At 43.1% G+C, this 22,025-nt stretch overlaps 1 protein-coding gene across 1 annotated transcript; it reads right to left on the bottom strand.

The window, feature by feature from the left end:
- LOC140426038 (vitellogenin-like) lies at positions 1-20,835 on the bottom strand. The gene is made up of 35 exons (XM_072510338.1): positions 20,660-20,835; positions 20,546-20,569; positions 20,305-20,456; positions 19,038-19,289; positions 18,787-18,948; positions 18,425-18,573; positions 18,135-18,282; positions 17,527-17,684; positions 16,441-16,606; positions 14,972-15,097; positions 14,668-14,886; positions 13,434-13,651; positions 13,241-13,338; positions 12,883-13,007; positions 12,671-12,772; positions 12,448-12,567; positions 12,197-12,368; positions 11,774-11,858; positions 11,439-11,624; positions 10,808-10,958; positions 10,364-10,586; positions 9,014-9,168; positions 7,459-7,770; positions 6,179-6,232; positions 5,746-5,892; positions 5,424-5,636; positions 5,174-5,316; positions 4,944-5,082; positions 4,721-4,850; positions 4,005-4,197; positions 2,971-3,062; positions 1,731-1,822; positions 1,494-1,644; positions 1,231-1,392; positions 1-295 (listed from the first exon to the last, which is right to left on the bottom strand). The coding sequence occupies exons 1-35, from the start codon at positions 20,817-20,819 to the stop codon at positions 189-191; spliced, it is 5,286 nt and encodes a 1,761-aa protein (XP_072366439.1). The 5' UTR covers positions 20,820-20,835; the 3' UTR covers positions 1-188.
- Between the last annotated feature and the right edge of the window lie 1,190 nt (positions 20,836-22,025).

Below are 22,025 nucleotides of genomic sequence, written 5' to 3'. Positions count from 1 at the left end.
TTGTTTTGCACTTGCTGAGAAATAAAAACTTTATTGTTGCATTTGAAAGAACATTTCAGAATGTTAAATTTACAGTGCTCTGAGTTCATCTTGTGAACCCTGGAATTTACAATTTACAAATTATTTCAAATTCACAAATGAATATAGAGCTCATGTGTCCTCCTTGAAGACAAGATAGCCAGATGTCTTCACGCTTCAGCGCACCGGCTGCACATGCAGTCACTATGGGAATCCACAGAGTGGCGCACGTCCGGAGACTTCCTACTGAATACTGTATAGTCATTCACAGTGAAATCTGTTAACAGAAAAACGTTAGCGTTAGAGGAGAATCAGTGTAAAACACTAATATATTTAAAATGTGACCATTTCTCCGATGTCTGTAAATATTATTTTAATCAGTGTCAATGCGGATCTCAAGCAAAATGAATCAGGTATTACAGAAAATAGGAGCAGGAGGAGGCCATGTGACCCTTCGAGCCGGCTCAGCCATTCATTATGATCTTGGTGATCATCCAACTCAGTAACCCGTTTCTGCTTTCCCCCCATACCCTGTGATATCTTTAGTCCTCAAGAACAACACCTATCACCTTAAAAACATACAATGATTTGGACCCAGCTGTAACCAAGGGGAACATTCGGCAGGCAGCTGTCGGGAGGGAAGCCAAACCAATGGAATAAATATTAAACGTTTGGGCATGTGGAATTTAAATGCAAAAGTACAATGCACCGAATAGTAAAATATTGCTTCAATGTGTGTTCAGGTAATATCAAATCATGAGTTATGTGATAATCACAGCTTTGATTCTTTATCACCGACATGATCTCAAGGTTTGTGGGGATATGTGATCTTTGCAGATAACAACAATCACTGAAACAAGAGAAATTCACTCTTTGCAATCATAAATGGTATTCCCTGACTGCTTAATGTACTTGACACCAAATCGAGGGGTGGTCAATATAAGAAGATGGAACTGGGCAGCACAGGAGGTTGGTGAAGTGTAAAGTGAACATGTATTTAATAGAAACTAACCAACATAGAGTGGGAGAGGAATATAGGATTACAATAACAGATTCAAATGAGAAAAGATGGGAAGAAGCTCGAGCGCAACATAAACAGGCTGGACTAGTCAGGGGAATAACCCCTTTCTGATCTGTTTATCCTGTGCAATCCTCTGTAAAGGTTGCATTTTGTTGATGTGTAAAGTATATACATTAGTGCTGCACACTTACTGGATGACACACAGTGGAAATTGACAATCTGAGAGCGTGTTTCAATGGGTGCACATCCTTCCAGGCACCGTTGCACTGGTTCAACTGAGTAACATCTGGATTCCAGTCCTTCGAATTCAATGACTTTTCCTAATGGCACAAATTCTCGTCTCACTTTGCAGTCTGAAATTTAACAAAATACAGTTTATCACAGTGGGACAAATGCAGATGGGATGATGGTTTCGGGACAGAACATGATTGAAAATGAGTGGCGATTCTCTTACCATCTGCGCAGGTTTGCCCTGGATATGTCCATGATTCAAAAAGATCCTCAACATCTCTGGCTTCCTCTTGATTTGGTTTCATCATTTTTTTCTCAGCGTTATTTTGTCCACAAATACCACATGTCTTACTTATCATCTGATCAAGTTCAATCTACACGCAGAGGGGGAGGAATCAGTTTACCAGCTACATTCAGAGTTAATGTTTAAAGTTATAATTTGTTCAATAGCCTGAGGTACCTCCACTCGGTTTCCATCAAAGAACAGTCGCTCAATACCGATTGATCTTACTTCTAAAATAATTCCGGCATCTTTCTGCTGAACATTGATACCTAAAAACAGGACAGATATCCATTTTTCCAATCAGCGACTTCAATCTTCTGACAATATTAAGATAATGGGGAAAGCCAAGAAATTTCAAGCTACAAAATGATTGTAAACTGGATACTTTTATTTTAGAATGTGACTGAACTGTACATTGAGTGAAGAATTGGAGAAGAACTCATAGACTGAAGAGGTGTGTCAGCAGATGATGACTGTATATTATGCTACTTTCTTTGTAAATCAAATCCATAGCGATCGGTTGTGCTATTAATTTTGGAACTGAGTTTAATACAGGGAAACATGTTCACAGGCATCTTCCATATTAACATACTTCTATTTTTTATACTAAGTCTACATTACCTCTTGAACTCCAGAAGGAAGAGTATGAGTACTGAAGCCTCCTGCTCCATTCAACATGTTCATGCCTGATCATTGGCCTTAACTGCACTTTCTCTCCCACTTCCATATCCTCAGAGTCCCAAAAATATGTCTAGCACAGCCTTAAATATAATCAACGGTGGAGCATGCAAATTATTCTGGGGTAACGAATTCTAAAATTCACAACCCTTTGAATGAAGAAATTTCTCCTCACCTCTCTGCTCAATAATACACCCCATATCCTGAAACTTTGCCCTGATGTTCTCGACTCACCAACCAGCGGAAACAACCTCTCAGTGTGTAAATAACTTATCGAGAATCTTTGTCAATTAATGTTTTTATGGCCTATCATATTAAATAGTGCAATTCATGATGACAGTGAACAGTGCAAACATATAGTGTGATATTTCCGAAATTTAAATTCAAGGCAAATAAGTACATGGAACATACAGTGCAGAAGGAGGCCATTCGGTCCAACGAGTCTGCACCGACCCACTTAAGCCCTCACTTCCACCTTATACCCGTAACCCATTAAACCCTCCTAACCTTTTTGGTCACTAAGGGCAATTTATCATGGCCAATCCACCTAACCTGCACGTCTTTGGGAGGAAACCGGAGCACCCGGAGGAAACCCATGCAGGCACGGGGGAACATGCAGACTCCGCACAGACAGTGACCCAGCAGGGAATTGAACCTGGGACCCTGGCGCTGTGAAGCCACAGTGCTAATCACTTGTGCTACCATGCTGCCCCTATGTAGGAGCAGAAGATTTACTCACCAGAGACCTCTGGAATCTGTTGGCTCGGATCTCGTTCTACACCATTAACCAACAGCTTTGTTCCACTTTGTGTAGGAATTGCTTCAATGATCCTGTTTCAAAGCAGACACACAGACTCTGTTAAAGTAGCTATAAACGTTCTGTGGCATTGAACAATGTAAAGTGTGCGGTGCAAAATATGCAATCAGATAATTAACCTCACTTTTTCCCACGTTATCCCTTCATTGTCGCCAACCTGCTGATTACTCTCCTGAAGGAATCCCCTGATTAATGTCCTGCCCTCTAAAGATGCAGTGTGACCTCAGTTACTCACCATTGTGAAATCGCTCTCTCCCCTTTGCCAGAAAAATGATGCTGGTAGTAAAGAAAGAAAGTAACAAATATCTTGCATCTTCACCATTCTCGGGTACTCCAAAATTGTTTCATTAGCAATGAAATTCCTTGAAATATCGTCCTTGTTGCAATGGAATTCCGTGGGATATCTACAGTGCAGAAGGAGGCTATTCCGCCTATTGAGTCTGCACCGACCTCTGAACGAATACGCTATCCAGGCCAACTCCCCCCCTCCCCCACCCCATCCCTATAACCCCACCGAACCTTTGGATACAAAGGGGCATATTAGCATGGCCAATCCACCTCACCTGCTCATGTGGGAGCTGTGGGAGGAAATCAGATGATTGGTCGGTAAACAGGGGTATTTTTCACGTTCAGATCATGGTTAACCTAATGAATTTTAACTAATCTTTCCAGCCCTTCCAGCTTTAATAACACATTTGGATTCTCATGAGCAGTGTGGTGTCCTTATAGCCTCTTGGCATCACTAATATTGAGCCTGCAGTAGTCTGGTCACCTGTGCCCATTGATACATTTTTCAATGGATCCCAGTCTGCAGGCATGCAAATATCAGATGTATTAAATGATCAGAAAAGCTGCCATTCACCAGTCTGATAAAGTTACTCCCTCTTCAATGAAATAATCACGTTCTCCAGAAATATACATGAAAGCTATTGGAGATCAAAGATAATGTAACTTACGTATTGTTGGATGCCAGCACTAATTTTATTTCCTTTTTGCTCTGATCAATTTCAGCACGCCTCATCATCAATATGAACCTTGTGGATGGTGAACAATCTTGGGTCAGGACATAATAGCACCTATTCGCGAGCGTATGTTTCAATTTGGTTTCATCGAAGGACTGAATAATATCCTTTTCTACAGTACACTGACCTACAGAACAATCAAATAATATTTACAAATAATGACTTTATAGCCAACATACAGGTCAAACATTTTTACTTCCAGGATACATAGGCCTAGCAATGATAATTGATGAGATTCAAACTAACATGGTCAGCCATTCTTCCTTTGGACATTATTCTGAGGGATTGGTTAACCTTTTTAAAATAAGCAAATTAAGATTTGTTAAAATCGGAGGCAGAGCAAGACCAGAATAATGTCATCACTACGCCAATAATACTCGCTCGACTGCTGTTTGATATTTGGAATTACACAACAATCACGTGATTGGTTCCAACATCCTGCGGATCAATGGGCATTCTATGGACTGGAAGGAGGCATTTCCAACATTGCTGATGGGCCCACTGAGCATCTCATGTTGGTGAACAAATATAAAACATCAGGCAGGACTTCAATACTTCTCTGCGTGAGATTCGACTTAAAATAATGGCAAGTTTTCACTACAACTCATCGCAGCTAAATCTGGAGAGGAGATACTTGAAATTTTAATTACGTTGGTTGGTTGCCAGAACCATGTCTGGAATGTCAGCTATGGTGCTGAATCCTTTCTGCTGCACCCGTACACTTATTGCTTGCATGGGCAATGATGCAGGGAGCTGCAAACCCTGATAATAGGCTGTCATCTGCAAGAGAAAATCAAAGATTCATGATTCTGCAGGCACACAAATGTGACATTGAGTGAAAAAAATCACAGTGACACAATCGTAAAGAAATACCTTGGGCAGTTTGATGATTGTATCGATTGTACGTGGGGATGTTAGAGCCACCAGTGCTGTAATCTGACGAGATGGATTACGTCTGTAGGTTTGAGACAATCCTAACGCATAACCCAAACCTGGTATATAGTCTCCAACCCTGATTGGACAACAATTGTTTTGGATCTTAGTATTGTGGATAAGGGACAGTGAAGAATAGACTGAGACAATGATGTTTGCAGAATACTCACATTTTTGCATTATATTTCAGACTCTCAGGAATCCTGGACCATTGCATTTTGACCTTCACTGCTGGGTGTGTTGCAAGCTGACCATTCGACACTCTGACGGAAACTTTGTATTTCTCACAGTTTTCACCCCATCTCACTTGTGTCTAGAGAATGTCAAAAGAAATGACAGTGAGACAAAGCGATACTTTACCTGTCGGCATTTCAGAATGTCTACAGCAAGCAGGCATGTGATTGGAGAGTTGGCCGTTACCAAGACTTTGTGTGAGCTGGGCATTGCTGCATCGGCACAGATTCTCCAATTGCTCTTCTCATCCAGTTCCACCAGGCGCAAGTGTACCCTCGGCAGGCGAGTTTCCATCTTCACGTAACCAGTCACCTGGTAGCCTCGCTGTGTGCCGTCGGTCCTTCGAGATCGAAGAAGGACAACCAGGGAAGGTGGGCCCACTCTGCTAATCAAATAGCGCTGCAGTTTGAAACACAAATGCAGATTATATAAAATAAACACCTAGGCTGAAAAATCCCCAAACATTGAAAACCTCTGGGACCATTCCTACAGCGACTACTCGACAGACCTGCTCAGATGATCGAAGGATGGATGAACCGTGGCTGGCGCGACTTGCCCTTGAGCCAGAACGACGTCCTATCCTGGTAATACGGCTGGAGCCAGAGCGATGTGTTGAAGCAGAGAGAATTCGTGCTGACTGCTTTCGGACTGTGTACTAAGCAACATCAAAGTGCAAATTGATGACAATCAATACGCAGGGAGCAAATTATTGCACTTCCCTTTGACTATGTGAGTTACTTGATGTTTATTATTTCAATTTATTGATGAAAATGTAAACGTTTCAATGTCAGTATGATTAATGTTCTATAGAGGTATTAAGCAGCACATTCTTAGAAAACAAATAATTAAATGTGATGCAGGCAATATGGCTTACACACGTTACATAATGTCCATGTCACAGAAGAAGAATTGCTAACTGTGCGAGCAGAGTGTTATCTTACCCGGCTGTCTTGCAATGGCCTGAACGCGAGTTCCAGGAGTTGGTGGCTTATTGACTGTGAAAAGAGATTGAAATACCGAATCAGATGATTTACGAATAGTTGGCCCATCATTTTAGGTGACCTAGTTTAAATCCAGCCCTGGCAGGGAGACTGGAAATAAGAACCTTACAAATAGATATAAATACGTTAGGAGAGTGGGCCAAAATGTGGCAGATGGAGTTTAATGTGGACAAGTGTGAGGTTGTGCATCTTGGTCCACAAAATGGAACGGCAACTTATTATTTCAATGGGGGGAGAGTTCGGGGTGCTCCGGGATCTGGATGTCCTTGTGCATCAGTCACAGGAAATGAGCATGCAGGTGTAGCAGATAATAAGGACGGCAAATGGAATGTTGGCATTTGAAGAAAAGGGATTATATAAGGCTGCACCTGGAGTATTGTGCAGAGTTTTGGTCCCCTTATTTGAGGAAAGATGTAGTGGCATTGGAGGCAGTTCAGAGGAGGTTCACTATATTGATTCCAATGATGAGGAGTTTGCCGTATGAGGAGAGATTGAACAGTTTAGGCCTGTACTATCTGGAGTTTAGGAGAATGAGGGGAGACCTAATTGAGGTATACAAGATGCTAAACGGTATGAATAAAGTAGGCGTGGAGCTGATGCCTCCTCTTGTGGGACATTCTAAAACAAGAGATAATAATCTTGGAATAAGAGGTAGCAAATTTAAAACAGATTTTAGGAAAAACTACTTCTCCCAAAGGGTTGTGAATCTGTGGAATTCGCTACTCAAGAGTGTGCTGGATGTTGGACAGTGAGTAAATTTCAAGAGTTAGACGATTATTTAATTGGTAATGGGTTGAAGGGTTATGCCTACTCCTGCTCTTAGGTAATGTGTTGTAGGGAGGCGATGCTCTGGCTGATTTTGCAATCCAACTCTTGGTCTGTAACATTGTAGGTCGCAGATGAGGAACATATCAGCCATGATAGAATGGCGGAGCAGACCCGATCGGCCGAGTGGCCTAATTCTGCTCCGATATCTTATCAACATAGGAACATCTGTCTGTCTGGGCTGGAAAATTCTTTTGAGAAATAAATTGCTTTCCTGGCAATCCTATTCATAGAGAGTAACTTTGGAAGTTGGGGAAATATCAGAACGGGGTATGGGTTTGAAGTTGGTGCCTTGCTAAAGCAGAAGGGAGACCTTAACTCAAATGGAAAGTGTTTTTCCCCCAGCCGCAGCATAAGAAGATCAAATTATTGGCAGCACTGATAACAGCAGTTACCTCTCTCCGACTGCTCAATATCCTGCCACTGCGCAAAGTCCCACTGGTCCGTCTGGTTATCTGTTGTTGTGACCTCCTGATGCTCCTCAAGCTGCTGCTGCTGCTGCTGCTGCTGCTGCTCCTCCTCCTCATGCTGCCTCTCCTCCTGCTGACTGTTCTTCCACTTGGAAGGACTATTTTAGAATCTCGCCGCCGCTGACTATATTCTGATGAACTGCTTGTACGGGAACTGCTTCGAGAGGTGAGTCTTCCTGACTGTTGCATGGAACTGCTGGAGCTCGAACTGGACAAAGTCCTGTTGCGCATTCTAGGCTGTGAACAAAACAGCATTTTAAGGTTTTGATATAAAAATGGCTCACTGTGGAGGTTAAAGCAGATAAAGGAGTGTCATGCGAGAATACCTTTAAGACATGGATGTTTAAGCAATGTACCTTTAAAAAACAGTGATGTCATAGAGTGGGTGGAGCTCAGCTCAGTTCAGCCATTTTGCAGTTTAGTTTGGTTTTGCAGTTAGTTTGAAAAGTGTCTGGCTGGTTTTGCTGAGAGCAGTTTAAAAGTGCCTGGCTGTTTTGCCGTGAGCAGTTTAAAAGTAGAAAGCCAGTTTGAGACAGCAGCTTGAGAAGTTCTGGTTTGCTGTGACCTGCTTAGAAGGGGGAAAGCCAGGTTTGAGAAAGCGGCGTGGGTGTGTCTGTGGGTTTCCAGAGAGCTGCATTAAGAAAGCAAGGTGCTGGAGCTGAAGTCACCCAAGCTAATATATCTCTGCCATTCTACAGAAAATATATATATCCTTTAACCTGATGTGGTACTGTTTAAAGGTGTTAAGTCTCTTATAAGTTTGAAGGAACATTTTAAGGAAGTATTTACTGTTGCAATATTTTCTGAGTTATCTTTGAAGTAAGGGGTGTTAAGAGATCCAATGTTTATTTACGATGTTAAGTTGAGTTCATGGAATAAACAGTGTTTTGTGTTTAAAAACCCACGTGTCCATAATTGTAATTCCACACTTAGGGGAAAAGCCGTGTGCTCGGAAAAGCAACAAATACATTAAAGGGAGAGGTTGGTTGAACTCCATGATACATTTTGGGGTTCTGAAAATGCCTCGCCCATAACAGGGGGTTGAGGGAAGAGTGGGCCATTTCTACCTAGCCTGCCATACTAGCGATCATGATGACAATTATTTAGTGTAATTCTTTCTTCTATCCGGAACTGGTACACAGACAATTACCCTTTCCAATGTCGCAAAATACTTTGTTTCTCTGCTACTGAACTATTGGAGAATTTCATGAACGCAAAATACTGAAAATCCCAAATTAAAGCAGAAAATTGTGTAAACGCTCAACAGGCCAGGGAGCATCAGCAGAGAGAGAAACAGAGATTATTTCATTCTATCTCTGAAGAAATGATATGGACTTGAACCATTAACTGTTTGCTCAGATTTTGAGAGTGATTGGGAATGTCTTTGCTTCAGATTTCCTAACTAACGGTATCTTAGCGTTCCAGGATTCTGTGATCGGTGCAATGTGATATTTCACTACATATATTAATGAGAAGGTACCAGGGAGCTTTGTCTCATCAATCGCAGTCTTTCGGCACTGCTGCGGATTCTGTCTGGTCCTAACTCTTTGTCTGCAAGTCGCATCAGTTTGGAAGATGCTCTGGATCCTGCTTGTATTTCCAGCACAATCTTTTCAATTTCTGGGTCCGAGGTCACTAGAAATAAACGGTTTCTCATTAATTGAGCAGCACTTGCAACAAGAGATGTTAAATAAATAAATAATAATCTTTTTATTATCACATGTAGGCTTACATTAACACTGCAATGAAGTTGCTGTGAAAAGCCCCTAGTCGCCACATTCCGGCGCCTGTTCGGGCGAACGGAGGGAGAATTCAGAATTCTCAGCCGGTACGGGAATTCGACCCGCGCTGCTGGCCTTGTTCTGCATTATAAACCATCTCTCTAGCCCACTGATGGTTATTCACTCAGGAGCAATCTCCACCGAGTCCTCAAGACAGCAATATCGCTTAACATTCAGCATGTCTGACCTTTCTTCATCATGGACAGGTACTGAGTGTCTCAATAAAGTACTGAAAATCAGCACCGCACCTGGTTAGGACCATTTACCCATTAATAGTGATTTGCAGAGGGCCAGAAGGTGTGTTTTAAGGGCAGAAGGTTTCAATTTATACTGTATACTGACTGATCACCTGGCTCTTTTTAAACAACGGCTATCACACCTCTAACCCATTCAATGTTAATCTGGTTACTGTTGACAATCCTGCTGGTTAGAGGTCAAGTTAACAACCTGACCTGTGACGGCACAGTCCTGTAAGTGACAGTAGGTGAAATTGACAAGCTTTGCCAGGGTTGTTCTTGGGAGGCCTTCTCTCTTTGAGCATCAATTTAGGAGAAAGAACAAGGACCATTGACCACAAAAGGACAATTACAATCCCAGTTGAATTCCTGTTGGATCTCTGTGCAGCTGTAAGTGGGCACGATATTGCTGTGTCCTCTCTCTTACCAAATCGACAGAGACTCAACATGATAATGAGTAGACCAGTTAATTGGACCCATCCAATAGCCGCACCTCAACAAGCAAGGGGTTGATGACAAGGCGGTTTCTTCCAGTTGTATTCCCGGAATTCAATGCTGGTATTATTTTATGCATAATTCAGTTTTGATTCAGTTATGTTGTCAGGCTTCATTAGCTATCCATAGAATCACGAGAGTGCAGAAAGTGGCCATTCGGCTCAATGAGTCTGCAGCGACCCTCTGCAAGAGCACACTGCCTGAGTCCATACCAACTGCCCTGTCACCGTAACCCCACCTAAACATTGGGCACTGAGGGGCGATTTGACATGGCCAATCCACCGAGCCTGTTGGGGAAGTGCTTTCTCATGTTTGTACCTGGTGCAATCGAGACGTTCAAAGTATGTTCTCCCATCAGCCGGTACAATGGACTATGTTTGAAGGAAAGAGCGTTCTCCATCCTGACGTCCACACAAGCTTTGACGCCGAATTTTGTTGCCTCTGCACAGGAGCGATAGGATGAGCGATTGGGAACGCGTGGCCTCTGTTCGTCCTCGGAGCATGGCACTTGGTCAGACAGTGTTTCTGGAGACAGGTGTGTCTGTAGAGTCAGGAGGAAATGGGACATGTTGGTGAGACAGGAGCAGCAAGATGTCATTGGAACTGCCACACGCCGGGAGTGATGAACGCAGAATGAGCTAGTGTCAGGTGATCAGAAAAAGAGAATTAACATCGAATACAAATGAAGCGAATGAGCAGCTCCGAGGCAATCCTGAATGGATGGCCTGTTTGATGAGGTTACTGGCAGCAATTGGGACTTACGGCAATTCTCGCGCTGGCTGCACGGGATGACCGGGATGAAGACCTGAAGCGTTGTCTGGAAATTCGACTTTCCGGAGTGGAAGGTAAAATTGGGGTTATTTTTTCCGCAGACAGATTTTCCACATTTCTTGAAACCGCATACACCTGGGAACTGCACATTGAATATTGTGTTAGGAAATATCAGGAAATCAAATCTCAAATTATTATCAGGTCATCAAACAAGAGAACATAGAACAGTACAGCACAGCACAGGCTCTTCGGCCCAAGATGTTGTGCCGACCATTTATCCTAATCTAAGATCAACCTAACCTACACCCCTTCAATTTACTGCTGTCCATGTGCCTGTTAATTCCCAGAGATTTCCCTATTCCCTTTCTTGAACAGGGGAACCAGATTTGCCTCCCTCCAATCATCCGGTACTACTCCAGTGGAGAGTGAGGACGCAAAGATCATTGCCAACGACGCAGCAATCTTCTCCCTCACTTCCCGTAGAAACCTTGGGTATATCCTGTCTGGCCCAGGGGACTTATCTATCCTGATGCTTTTCAAAATTTCCAGCACATCCTCCTTCTTAATATCAACCTGTTCGAGTCTATTAACCTGGTTCACGCTGTTCAAGTAGTCTACTTACATCATGGATAAAATCCTGTTCTCCTTATCGGCTGGGGAAGTGTCAATCCTGAAATTTCCCTCTTTTAAGTTTATCTTTGCAGTTATGCCCACGGGGATAATTGAACGGACATTTGCTCGGAGTTCCACGCCTGACTGGATCTGAGGCATATTTATTCCCATGAAGACTCTGGTGTGTATGGACATGCTGCAACATTACAGAAAGCATTAGCAATACACCGACCCGGGAAGAATATGAAACAGAATAAATCACTGCAGTCAATAATCATTCATGTCAAGATATATTCCAGTGACACTATTTATGGTTCTGTAAACAAAAGAGCTTGACGTGTCTACCTTGGGTTGAGGCGAGCATTCAGCTGAATCCTGGAAGTGAGCAGCCGAGGAAGTTTACCAATGGGAGAGTCGGAGCGAAGGTCAACTGTTTGGAGAATGAGAAAGAAAATCCTGACTTTGTTGAATCCACAGTGTGTGATGTATTTCATAGATGGCCTATCTCTGTGCTACATTACTCTATGGTTCTATTCTCTACCAAGGTTCTAACATTACTCCACATGCCACTGAGCTTGGCTGACACTGAACTCTTATCAGCTGTAATCTGTGTCAATTTGTGACAAGGCTGAAGCATGAAGAGGAAACACCATTTCACATTGTCAGAGGTGGGGAAGGACCTGTACACATTCCACCATCTTGGCCAGTTACTCCCCAAACTGAAGGCAAACTTCAGTCTTGAGTTTAATTATCCGTTCAGACTCTCACCTCTGATATTGGACACTGCTACAGCGGATGAAATGATGCTCAGTTCCATTGGCAGACCAACCACTGTCGGTACAACCTGTCGCATCTCAGCTGCCACCAGCGCCTTGGATGGATGGAAGGTAACTCCCTCATTAAGCTTTTTCATGTAGCTGTCTATTGGGCTCGACATTCTCTGGAAAAGCAAATATACAAATCACTGACCACTCTGGCGTCAGTTCATCAATATATTATTTTACTGATTGGTTCAGTACCTGTCTAATTGCATCAAGGTCTTCCTTTCTCAGTTGAGCGAAAGCTAACTCTTGTCCAAAAATTTTCAAGTATGCTGAAGCCAAAGGTGTCTCTTCTGGCAATTCCTTCCAATTGATAAACTGGAGAAGAGGAAGTATCAGGAATCAATACACAATTCTCACTGAACCACATGAGAGCAGAGAATCTACTTGTTTATGAGCTGCCATGTTGAACTGCTCTCACCTTGCTTAGGATGCGTCGAATAGATTTACTCTCAGTTTTCCTGAGATCTGGTGCTCGTTCTTTCATCAGGATCTCCTGGAGACCTTCTGCTCGTAAGCCAACCTTTATCGATGAGAAAGAAACAGTGTGAGAAAGAACTGTCTGCACAATGAACTGGAGTGATAGCTTCACAAGCGTGTGGGGTTCCTTGGTTCAGTCCAGTGGAACATTACCTCTATCAGATCCGATGAGCCTCCCAGGGCATGACCTCTGACCTTGGCCAGCAGTGCTGTGGGAATGATACTGCCGGAATTCTTAAACAGCAGGAGTTTAGCAGAAGCTCCCGCCATCATCCGGTCTACATCACAAGGATAGAACAATTAGACAAGGATGTCTGTATATTCTCTCAAAACAGTAATTGTATCAGCATAGCTGTACAATCTAAACACCTTATTGTCTATTTTAAAGGGAAAAATTCAAAGGTAATACACCTATTCCAGTTAAATAATTAAATGTTATTTCTGTCATTGTTAGAAGGTGTTAAAGCCATTGCTAACACCCCCTCCCCTGGCCTGGGGGCACCATACTTACACATAAATGTGTCCACACGGTAAACTTTGCTGAAGCGATGACCAAGTTGCTCAAGTTTGGGACTTAAGATGTTGAGTGCGAGATTGCAGGCAGCAGCCCTGTGAGAAGCAAGACATTTATCAAACACTGGCAGTTAATACTGACTGACCCGAGAATGAGCTGGAATCGCAGAGAGGCAAGTCCGTCTACTTACAGCGAATTGATGGATGGAAGAGAACTTCTAGACAGAGCCCTGATGTGCGAATGGGTGAAGCTGGCCACCTGCAGGCTGGTCTCGGTTAGCAGTGAGTTCGCCACCATGGAGACTAAAGTCAGGGGTGGCTTGGTCGCGAACAGTACTGCACAGGCCACCATTCGCTCCTCGGGATGATTCTTTCGGTTGAGGAATGTCTGTACAGCAATACGTTGTACCTTGTGACAGAAGATTAGAAAGAATAGTTTAACAGTGGGAAAGCGGAATGGAGCGGCATGTCCACATTGACTCTTACCAACTTTTACAGATGCACCATAGAAAGCATCCTATCTGGCTGCATCACAGCCCGGTATGGCAACTACTCGGCCCAAGACCGCAAGAAACTTCAGAGCATCGTGAACACAGCCAGTCACACGAACCTGCCTCCCATCCATTGACTCGATCTACACCTCCCGCTGCCGGGGAAAGCGGGCAGCATAATCAAAGACCCCACCCACCCGGCTTACTCACTCTTCCAACTTCTTCCACCGGGCAGGAGGTACAAAAGTCTGAGAACACGCACGAACAGACTCAAAAACAACTTCTTCCGCACTATTACCAGACTCCTAAATGACCCCCTTATGGACTGACCTGATTAAGACGGCACTCCTGTTTGCTTCACCCGATGCCGGTGTCTATGTGTTTACATTGTGCACCTTGTGTTGCCCTATTACCTATTTTCTTTTTCTTTTATTTTCATGTACTGAATGAACTGTTTGAGCTGCTCGCAGAAAAATACTTTTCACTGTAGCTCGGTACATGTGAAAATAAACAAATCCAGTCCCAGGTGGAAATAGACTTTGGCTCGAGTATCAAGCTGCTGAATTGGATTCCATTCAATCTGGGGCGAGCATAGAATCCTGACAGTGCAGACTGTCACATTCAGTCTGCACCGACCCTCTGAAAGAGCATCCGAACTCGGCTCACTCCCCCCGTCCTATCCCAGTAACCCTGTAATCTCACCTAAGCAGCAAATCCATGGACATTAAGGGACAATTTAGTGTGGCCAATCCACATATCCTGAACATTTGTGGACTGGGATGCCACCCATTATTGTGTCGCCCTCCCTGTGTCGAATTGTCGAATTTTGAATGAATGATTTAACATGTTAACTGTGGTCAGTTTCAGAAATAACCTGAAACCGAAATCAATTTGACATCAAATGAGAAGGAAAACAAACAGCAGGTTCTCGTACAGTCCGTGGGTCTTTCCTGGCGATGTTGCGCAGCGCCATGATAGCATCAACCCGGACTTTCAGTGGCAGATTGGCAGCCGCCGTGCCGAATCCAGGCAATAGTTTGACGATATTCTTGATGCTGGCCGGCTGTCCCGCATTGCCGATCGCTTTGAGGCCCAAAACGATGTCCTCATCATTGGGACGGTTGCCGGCGTCGCTGAGTAAGCTGTGGATGGGCTGGAAGACAAGGCTCAGTTAGGACATGCGCAGAAGTCACAAACACAGGCACACGGGGCAGACAGAGGGATGAGGAGCAACTTACTTTCAGTATCTCTTCGGGACAAACTGGCTTCTCTGCATAGTTTCTGAAGATCATGGAACCATATGCAAGAATTGTAAGTTTGCGAGTAAGTTGACAACGTTTCACTTGGTCAAGCTCCATGATTTCCTGCACAGAGAAAGCAAATGAGAAGTTTTATATTCACTGAGCAAAGGTCACCCTGGTGAAAGTGGAAACGTGCTTGGGAAATAGATTCCATCAGTGTTTCTAGTAAAGGACACGTAATCCAGAGAATTTACTTCAAATTCCCACGGATTGCACGATATGAAATTAATTTAACAATTGTGTATTCTGAAAGTGACCATGACATTGTCAGATTTTTGTGAAATCTTCAGTGTGTTTCTTTTGGAGAAGGAATCCTGCTTTTCACAACCCCTTTGACCCATTGGCCATTCCAGCCACACGCCATTTTGGTTGTGTGTGAAAGGCTCCATCAATTGGTGACCTCAAAACATCAAAATTGATGCCTAGCTGAGAGGTCTGTTCCCAGACAGAAAATAGGAGAGGAGTAGGCCTTTTGGCCCTTCGAGCCTGCTCCACCATTCATTATGAACATCGTAGATCATCCAACTCAATAGCCTAATGCCGCATTTGCCCAGATCCTTTGAGCTCCTACAGCCCAGGTGCTATATCTAACTGCTTCCTGAAAGCATACCTGGTGTGGCCTCAACAAGGCCTTCTATAGTTGCAGCAAGGCATTCCTGCTCATGTACTAAAATCCTCTCGCTATGAAGGCCTTCTTTACCACTTGTTGCACCTGCACGCTTAACTTCAGTGACTGGTGTACGAGGGCACCCAGGTATTATTGAGCATTCTCCTCTCCTAATTTAAGGCCATTCAGATAATAATCTGCCTTCCTGTTTTTGCTGCCAAACTGGATTACCTTGCATTTTTTCAATTTATACAACATCTGTCATTCATTCACCCACTCACTCAACTTGTCCAAATCACATTGAAGGATCTCTGCATCCTCCTCACAGCTCACCCTCCCACCCAGCTTTGTGTCTTCTGCAAATTTGGAGATATAATTCTATCCCTCAACTAAATCATTAATATGTTGGTTATTAATAGGATTGATGGAACAATTAGGGGGTCCTGAAGAAAAGCGTTTACTCCCAGAGGGTCCTGGGCATCTGGAATTCACTGCTCCAGTTGGTGATTGAAAGACACAGCTCATTGAAAAGGTCCCTGGATCTGCACCTTGAATGATGGAATCTGCGAGGCTACTGACCAGGGAAATTGAATTAAAATGAGTGGTCAGTTTCTTTTTTCTCTTTTTGGACCACGCCAACCTCGATGGGCTGAATGGCCTCTTTGTGCACCGTAACGTTTCGTTGGTTCTCTGGTTTCCTAGTATGGGCGGTAAAGGCTTTTCTAGCCAGAGATCTCCACAATCCAGGAATGGAATTCATTTTACTCTGAAACAAAGGGTAGATTCAGTGAAAACTCACCCTGGCTGTAGTTAGAACATCTCGGTCGGTTTTGACTTGGTGCAATGCTAGAATTAAAGCCTGAAGAATTTCCGAGCGGAGTGTTTCACTTTCTTGAATTCTGCTCTTGATGAATTTCAAACTTTCTATCGTCCCGATGGCAGGAATAGCCTCAAGGAGCCAGCGCCTAGAATGAGGAGACAAAGTCAGTTTCCAGTCATTCCCATTCCAGGCGCCACATTAATATCACAATCCTGGTATTCCTAACACTGCGGCACCTTCACCATTTAGATTGCACCAGGTCAAGATGAAACTCACCACCGCTCTTCCAAAGTAACTAGGATGAGTAATCAAATGCTGAACTTGTGACACATCACATTCCCCAAGAATGAATGAATAGGACTGCACCAAACACCAAGCCCGATAATAGATTGGTCTACATCTTCATTGGCGGGAAATTGTGCGGGAGCTCATTAATCCATCACCAATGTAATGTGGAAGATCCAACATTGACTAACTCCATCTGAGGAGGCGGAATTGTCATTGAACTGGCAAAACATTCCCAAATCCCACACCAGCTCTCTCATCCTCTTTGTCTGGTTTGAGAGTTGCCTCATGGAACATTATTCCGCATAGAGAAAAACATTCTGACCATCATGGATTATACAACTTGGGAGCAGAAACTCCCTGGTGTCAGAGCCATTAGTCAACTGACCCATTGCCCAGCTTAACGAGCCATATCCAACTGCAGAACCAAGTAAATATCGTGATGATGGCGGAAGGAAGAGAATCTCGAGGGGCTGGTTTAGCACAGGGCTAAATAGCTGGCTTTTAAAGCAGGCCAGCAGCGCGGATTCAATTCCCGTACCAGCCCCCCCGAACAGGCGCCAGAATGTGGTGACTAGGGTCTTTTCACAGTAACTTCATTGAAGCCTACTTGTGACAATAAGCGATTTTAATTTTTTCATTTCATTTTATTCAATGACCGCTCACAGGCAGGCCAACCATCAGGAGAAAACTTCCCATCAGTAAACGGGAGCAAAGCAGGTCTATTTAGCGAAAACTTTCAACTTCAAATGTAATCTTTATGCTCTTTTGTGAAGGTACCTTGGTTCAGGTTGAGTCTTAGCCCAGCTCCAAATTTCAGAAAAGGCTCTGTGTGGAGCTACACGGAGCAGCTGCACAAGCTGCATGAGTCTAGCTGGTGCATCGGCATGGACATCCTGCGCATTGTGCTGAGCCATGTGATTCAAGGTATCTTTTATCTATGCAGGAAAAGGAAGAAACTCCATGAAATTACGGAAAAGAATTGCCTTTGTGAATGCAACTTCAACAATACTCCAGAAACCCAATACCATCCAAAACAGAGCAGCCACTTTGACAACTCATTGAGCAGTTTTGACCTTCTCATCCCCTCCAGGGTCTCACAGTGGCAGCAGTGTGTAGTATCTACAGGATACATTGCAGCAACACACTGAGACTCCTTCGATAGCACCTTGCAAATCCGCAATCTCTACAACCCAGAACAATGATAGCAGGCACATGGCAACATCCCCTTGAAGCCAGACGACATCATGACTTGAAACCATTTCACCATTCCTTCACTTTTTCTGGGTCCTTCTCAAGAGCAGTTAGAGGCTGGCAATAAATTCTGGCTTTACCGGAGTCCACACATTCCATGAATGGTTTGAAAAAAAAAGTAAAAATATATTCACCTGGGTGATCACATTTTGGTCCTTCAGCAGTCTGAATGGCTGCTGGAGAACATTTCTCTCACTGCGGTATTGCAAACTTCGTCGATTTTGCATGTCTGGTATTTGTTCCATCTGCGCTGTTGTGATCTTCTCCAAGATAAGACTTTGTCTGTAATGGAAAATGTTCATCAGAGGTAACCCAGGACCAATATGAGAATGAAAGAAAGTCAAACAGTTAAGAAATAGAATGGAAGAAGTAATGAGAATGATTCGAAAAAAGATAATTATTGGCACAACATCCAAATCTTTACCTTGCCTCCAATCGAATAGTTCCATCAAGTTCATGGAAAGGTGTAAACTGATGCACTTCTCGAACTCTAGCTTCCTGAATAATTGCACCAAGTGCGGTGGGTTTCAGGACAATGGTGGAAGCAGCTGATGCACGAATATTCCTGCCTCTCTAATGATAGGAAAACATCACCATGGTTACCAATCTGTGTAGTTCTATTGATAGTTACAGAAAACAATATCCAGTGTCCAACAACCCAACCCACCTTGGAAATGAATGCATTTTATTTAGGCTGGGGCAATTAATCTGAATCTACAATGATCCGAATGTTATTGTCAACTAACTTGGAATAATTTGAGATGGAATTGATGATGAGAAGTATACCTGCTGACAGGAAGGGCAGAGTTGAGTGTAGACTATACCAGTTTGCTTCAGAACCCTCTCCTGGCAGTTGGTCAAGTCTTTGGCTTTTGTTATGATCAGCCGTTCCTTTCTCTTGTCCTCTTGAACTATATACCTTGCATGGCAGATTCCTTCAATTCCAGCCTAAACAATTACATTTGAGTTATTGAGTGAGACACAGGAAGCAAAAGTCAATGAAGTATTCACTCTGTAAACAAGAAAAGCAAAAGTACCTCTTGTAAATCGTAGAAATTTTGGGATTTCTTGATAGTGATTTGCAAAATGTTCAGGATTCCTCTGTGGATGTTCAAGACATCTTCAGGTACATTTTCAGAGGTAAAGATATTTCCCACTCGGCCATCTGTGTACTCAAATTTCACAGGTTTGGTCAGGAGTGGAGTCCACCTTTCCGTCAACTTGCGGAGTGAGGAAAACGGGTCTTTGGGCCAAATTCCATTAAGCTCTTGGAGTTGAGGATTTTCAAGCTGAGATTAAAATATAACAGGCAATGAAAGCAGTGTGCATGCCATTACATTGCTCACCCCCCACGGTCTTGTTTAATGGGACAATTAGATTTTTCTTTCTTTTTATTTTGACATCAGATGCCAATAATTGTCTCCAGTTCTACAGTTAAACCAGCATTCTCCAATCCTTCAAGTCTGAATCTTATGCATTTTGCCTGATCTCCTGCATTGCTGCATTGGCAGGACATGGAGGACAGATCCAGTCTGGTGCCAAGCTAGGTTTAGCAATTGCTCAAAAATGATTTCCTTGGGCCCACTGTCAATGCATTGTCAATGTATTGACAACTTTCAACCTGAATAGTAATCCAGCCAAAATGTGGATATGACGATGTCTGGTATCTATCAATCCCAGCAGAGACCACAGCTTTTAAACACATATGCACAATAATTAGAGCGTCACAATGGGTCATTTGGGCAAACTAGTTCTGTGCTGCTGTTGATTCTCCACTCTAACTTCTATCATCTAACCTTATTGGTATATACCCTGTGCCTTTCTCCCTCATGCACTTGATTAGAGATACTCCACTCAGGTAGTGAATCACTATATTCTTCATTTGGACCTATGTGTTCCTGTTTCAATTGATTTCTTGAAGAGAAGAATTTCCAGAGGAACATACTGTTGTCGCTTTCACTTCCTGAGGGAGAGGAACAGGTTTGCTTTGTTCCTCTGCATGGCTGGGATCTGGAAAGCGAGGGTGTAACCACTTGTGGCAGTGGCACGTGTCCCTATCGCCCCACTTCCACTTTTCATCCTTATCTTCAAGGATATCACAGTGTTACAGTTACAAACTCACTGTTGATAGTATTGAGTGCAGAACCACTGTTTAAGAAGTTCAGGTCTAACCTGAAGATGGCAACTTACTCTTCCGTTTTATGGAAAACTCACTCTCATGGCTTATGAAACCAACGCAATCCCTTGAGTTGAATACTTTCTTGTTTGAACGAATATTGCAGAAAAGTTCATAAATGTGCTTACTTGTAGAAGGTACTGATTTGATCCTAGACCTCTGACTCTCACTCTGCTGGTTATTCTGATACCAGCTCTGTTCAAGCCTTTCTCCGGCAGCCCAGTCAGAATCACACCATCGTACTTGTAAATATGTAACTGATTTTGAGAAAAGATGGGATCTGTGCAAATTGGAATAATAAAGGGTTATCAAATTGCAGAATACAAAATTAAAGTTTCACAGTGTTTGAAGAAGAAGAAATATACATACTGTATCTTTTGACATGGTCACTCCCTGGAAACGAAGAAGAAATAAAAGTGAGCACAAAATGTTCAAAGACTTGATTTAAAAAATATGGGGAAAATCTTCAATGTCTCGACTTACCCGCACAGGCGAGAGCCAACAAGAAGATAAGAGCCTTCATGTTGAATCTGAATTCAGTTTGCATTGGACTCCAAATATATAGCCGTCGCTGTGTGTCAGGTGACCACTTGAAATCCTCACTTTGCTGACCAATCCACTTTTTATTTGTGTCAAAGTCCATGATTATTTGTCTGAAACATGTTCCAAAGGCAAAATGCCTCTTTTCTATTGCTATGAAAACTATATCCTTTCATTCTCGTTACAAATGTAACAGCCGCAAACAGATTTTGTTAATTAATCATGAGATATTATTGTTAAAAATTACTATAAATGCATCAAAATTCACTTGATGATGTGGCTTGGCATGGTTTTAATCTCTTTGCCCAGGTTGTGATGACCTGGGAAGATCAAGATGAACTTGCCCTTAGTGGTGCAATGACTATGTGACACATGTTTTGGTCGATCAGTCAAATATTTGCTGACTTTTCGAAATTTGCTTTGGGTCACACTGGATTTTTAAAAAGAACACAATGTAGGCAAGTAGAGACAACCCATCTCATTCAGGCTTCAAAGGCGTAATTACCAACTGGAGGAATATTTACACAATTAATTCTTGGAGAATTTCACATTTGGATGCCTCCCGTTGTTCTGCCTTTGGAGACAAAGCTGACGGAAACAGTTTATCGGGACAAGTGAGGTGAAACGAATGTTTGGTATGGTTGCTGTTGTTATTATCATTTTTACGACAGTTGCTTAGTTTTATTCCCCCCTAAGCACAGCAGCTCCAGAACAGTTAGACAATACACCTTCATTACCACAAGAACAGAAATGTTCATCACAATTATCAAATTAAATCATAGCCTTCATTATTAGTTCGGGGTCACATTTGCACCAGCGTGTTCACAAACACAGATATACATGCTTATTTCATAGAATTTACAGTGCAGAACGAGGCCATTCGGCCCATCGCGTCTGCACCAACCCTTGGAAAGAGCATCCTACTTAAGCCTACTCCTCCACCCTATCCACATAACCCAGTAACCACACCTAACTTTTTTGGACACGAAGGACAATTTAGCATGGCCAATCCACCTAACCTGCACATCTTTAAACTTTGGGAGGAAACCGGAGCACCCGGAGGAAACCCACGAAGATACAGGGAGAACGTGCAGACTCCGCACAGACAGTGACCCAAGCCGGGAATCGAACCTGGGACCCTGGAGCTGTGAAGCAACAGTGCTAACCACTGTGCTACCATGCCGCCCGCACGGTAGCACAGTGCTTATTTGGCGGCTCTCCGTTACTTTGTTTATTCTCAAATCATTTATTTGGGATGTTGTGTATTTTTTCGAACTTGCTTACGTTATTGGGAAGCGGTCCGCACGTT

Source organism: Scyliorhinus torazame, chromosome 7 (assembly GCF_047496885.1).
Source record: "Scyliorhinus torazame isolate Kashiwa2021f chromosome 7, sScyTor2.1, whole genome shotgun sequence".
Classification (NCBI taxonomy): Eukaryota; Metazoa; Chordata; class Chondrichthyes; order Carcharhiniformes; family Scyliorhinidae; genus Scyliorhinus; species Scyliorhinus torazame.
This window is presented reverse-complemented; position numbering and strand designations above follow the sequence as displayed.

Coding starts and splice junctions, on each gene's coding strand:
- LOC140426038 (XM_072510338.1), bottom strand. CDS start 20,819: ATGGACTTTGACACAAATAAAAAGTGGATTGGTCAGCAAAGTGAGGAT. Junction 7,771..9,013: donor TGATGAGACAAAGCTCCCTG/GTACCTTCTCAT, acceptor TTTTGTTCACAG/CCTAGAATGCGCAACAGGAC. Junction 5,317..5,423: donor CCAGCTCACACAAAGTCTTG/GTAACGGCCAAC, acceptor GACATTCTCTAG/ACACAAGTGAGATGGGGTGA.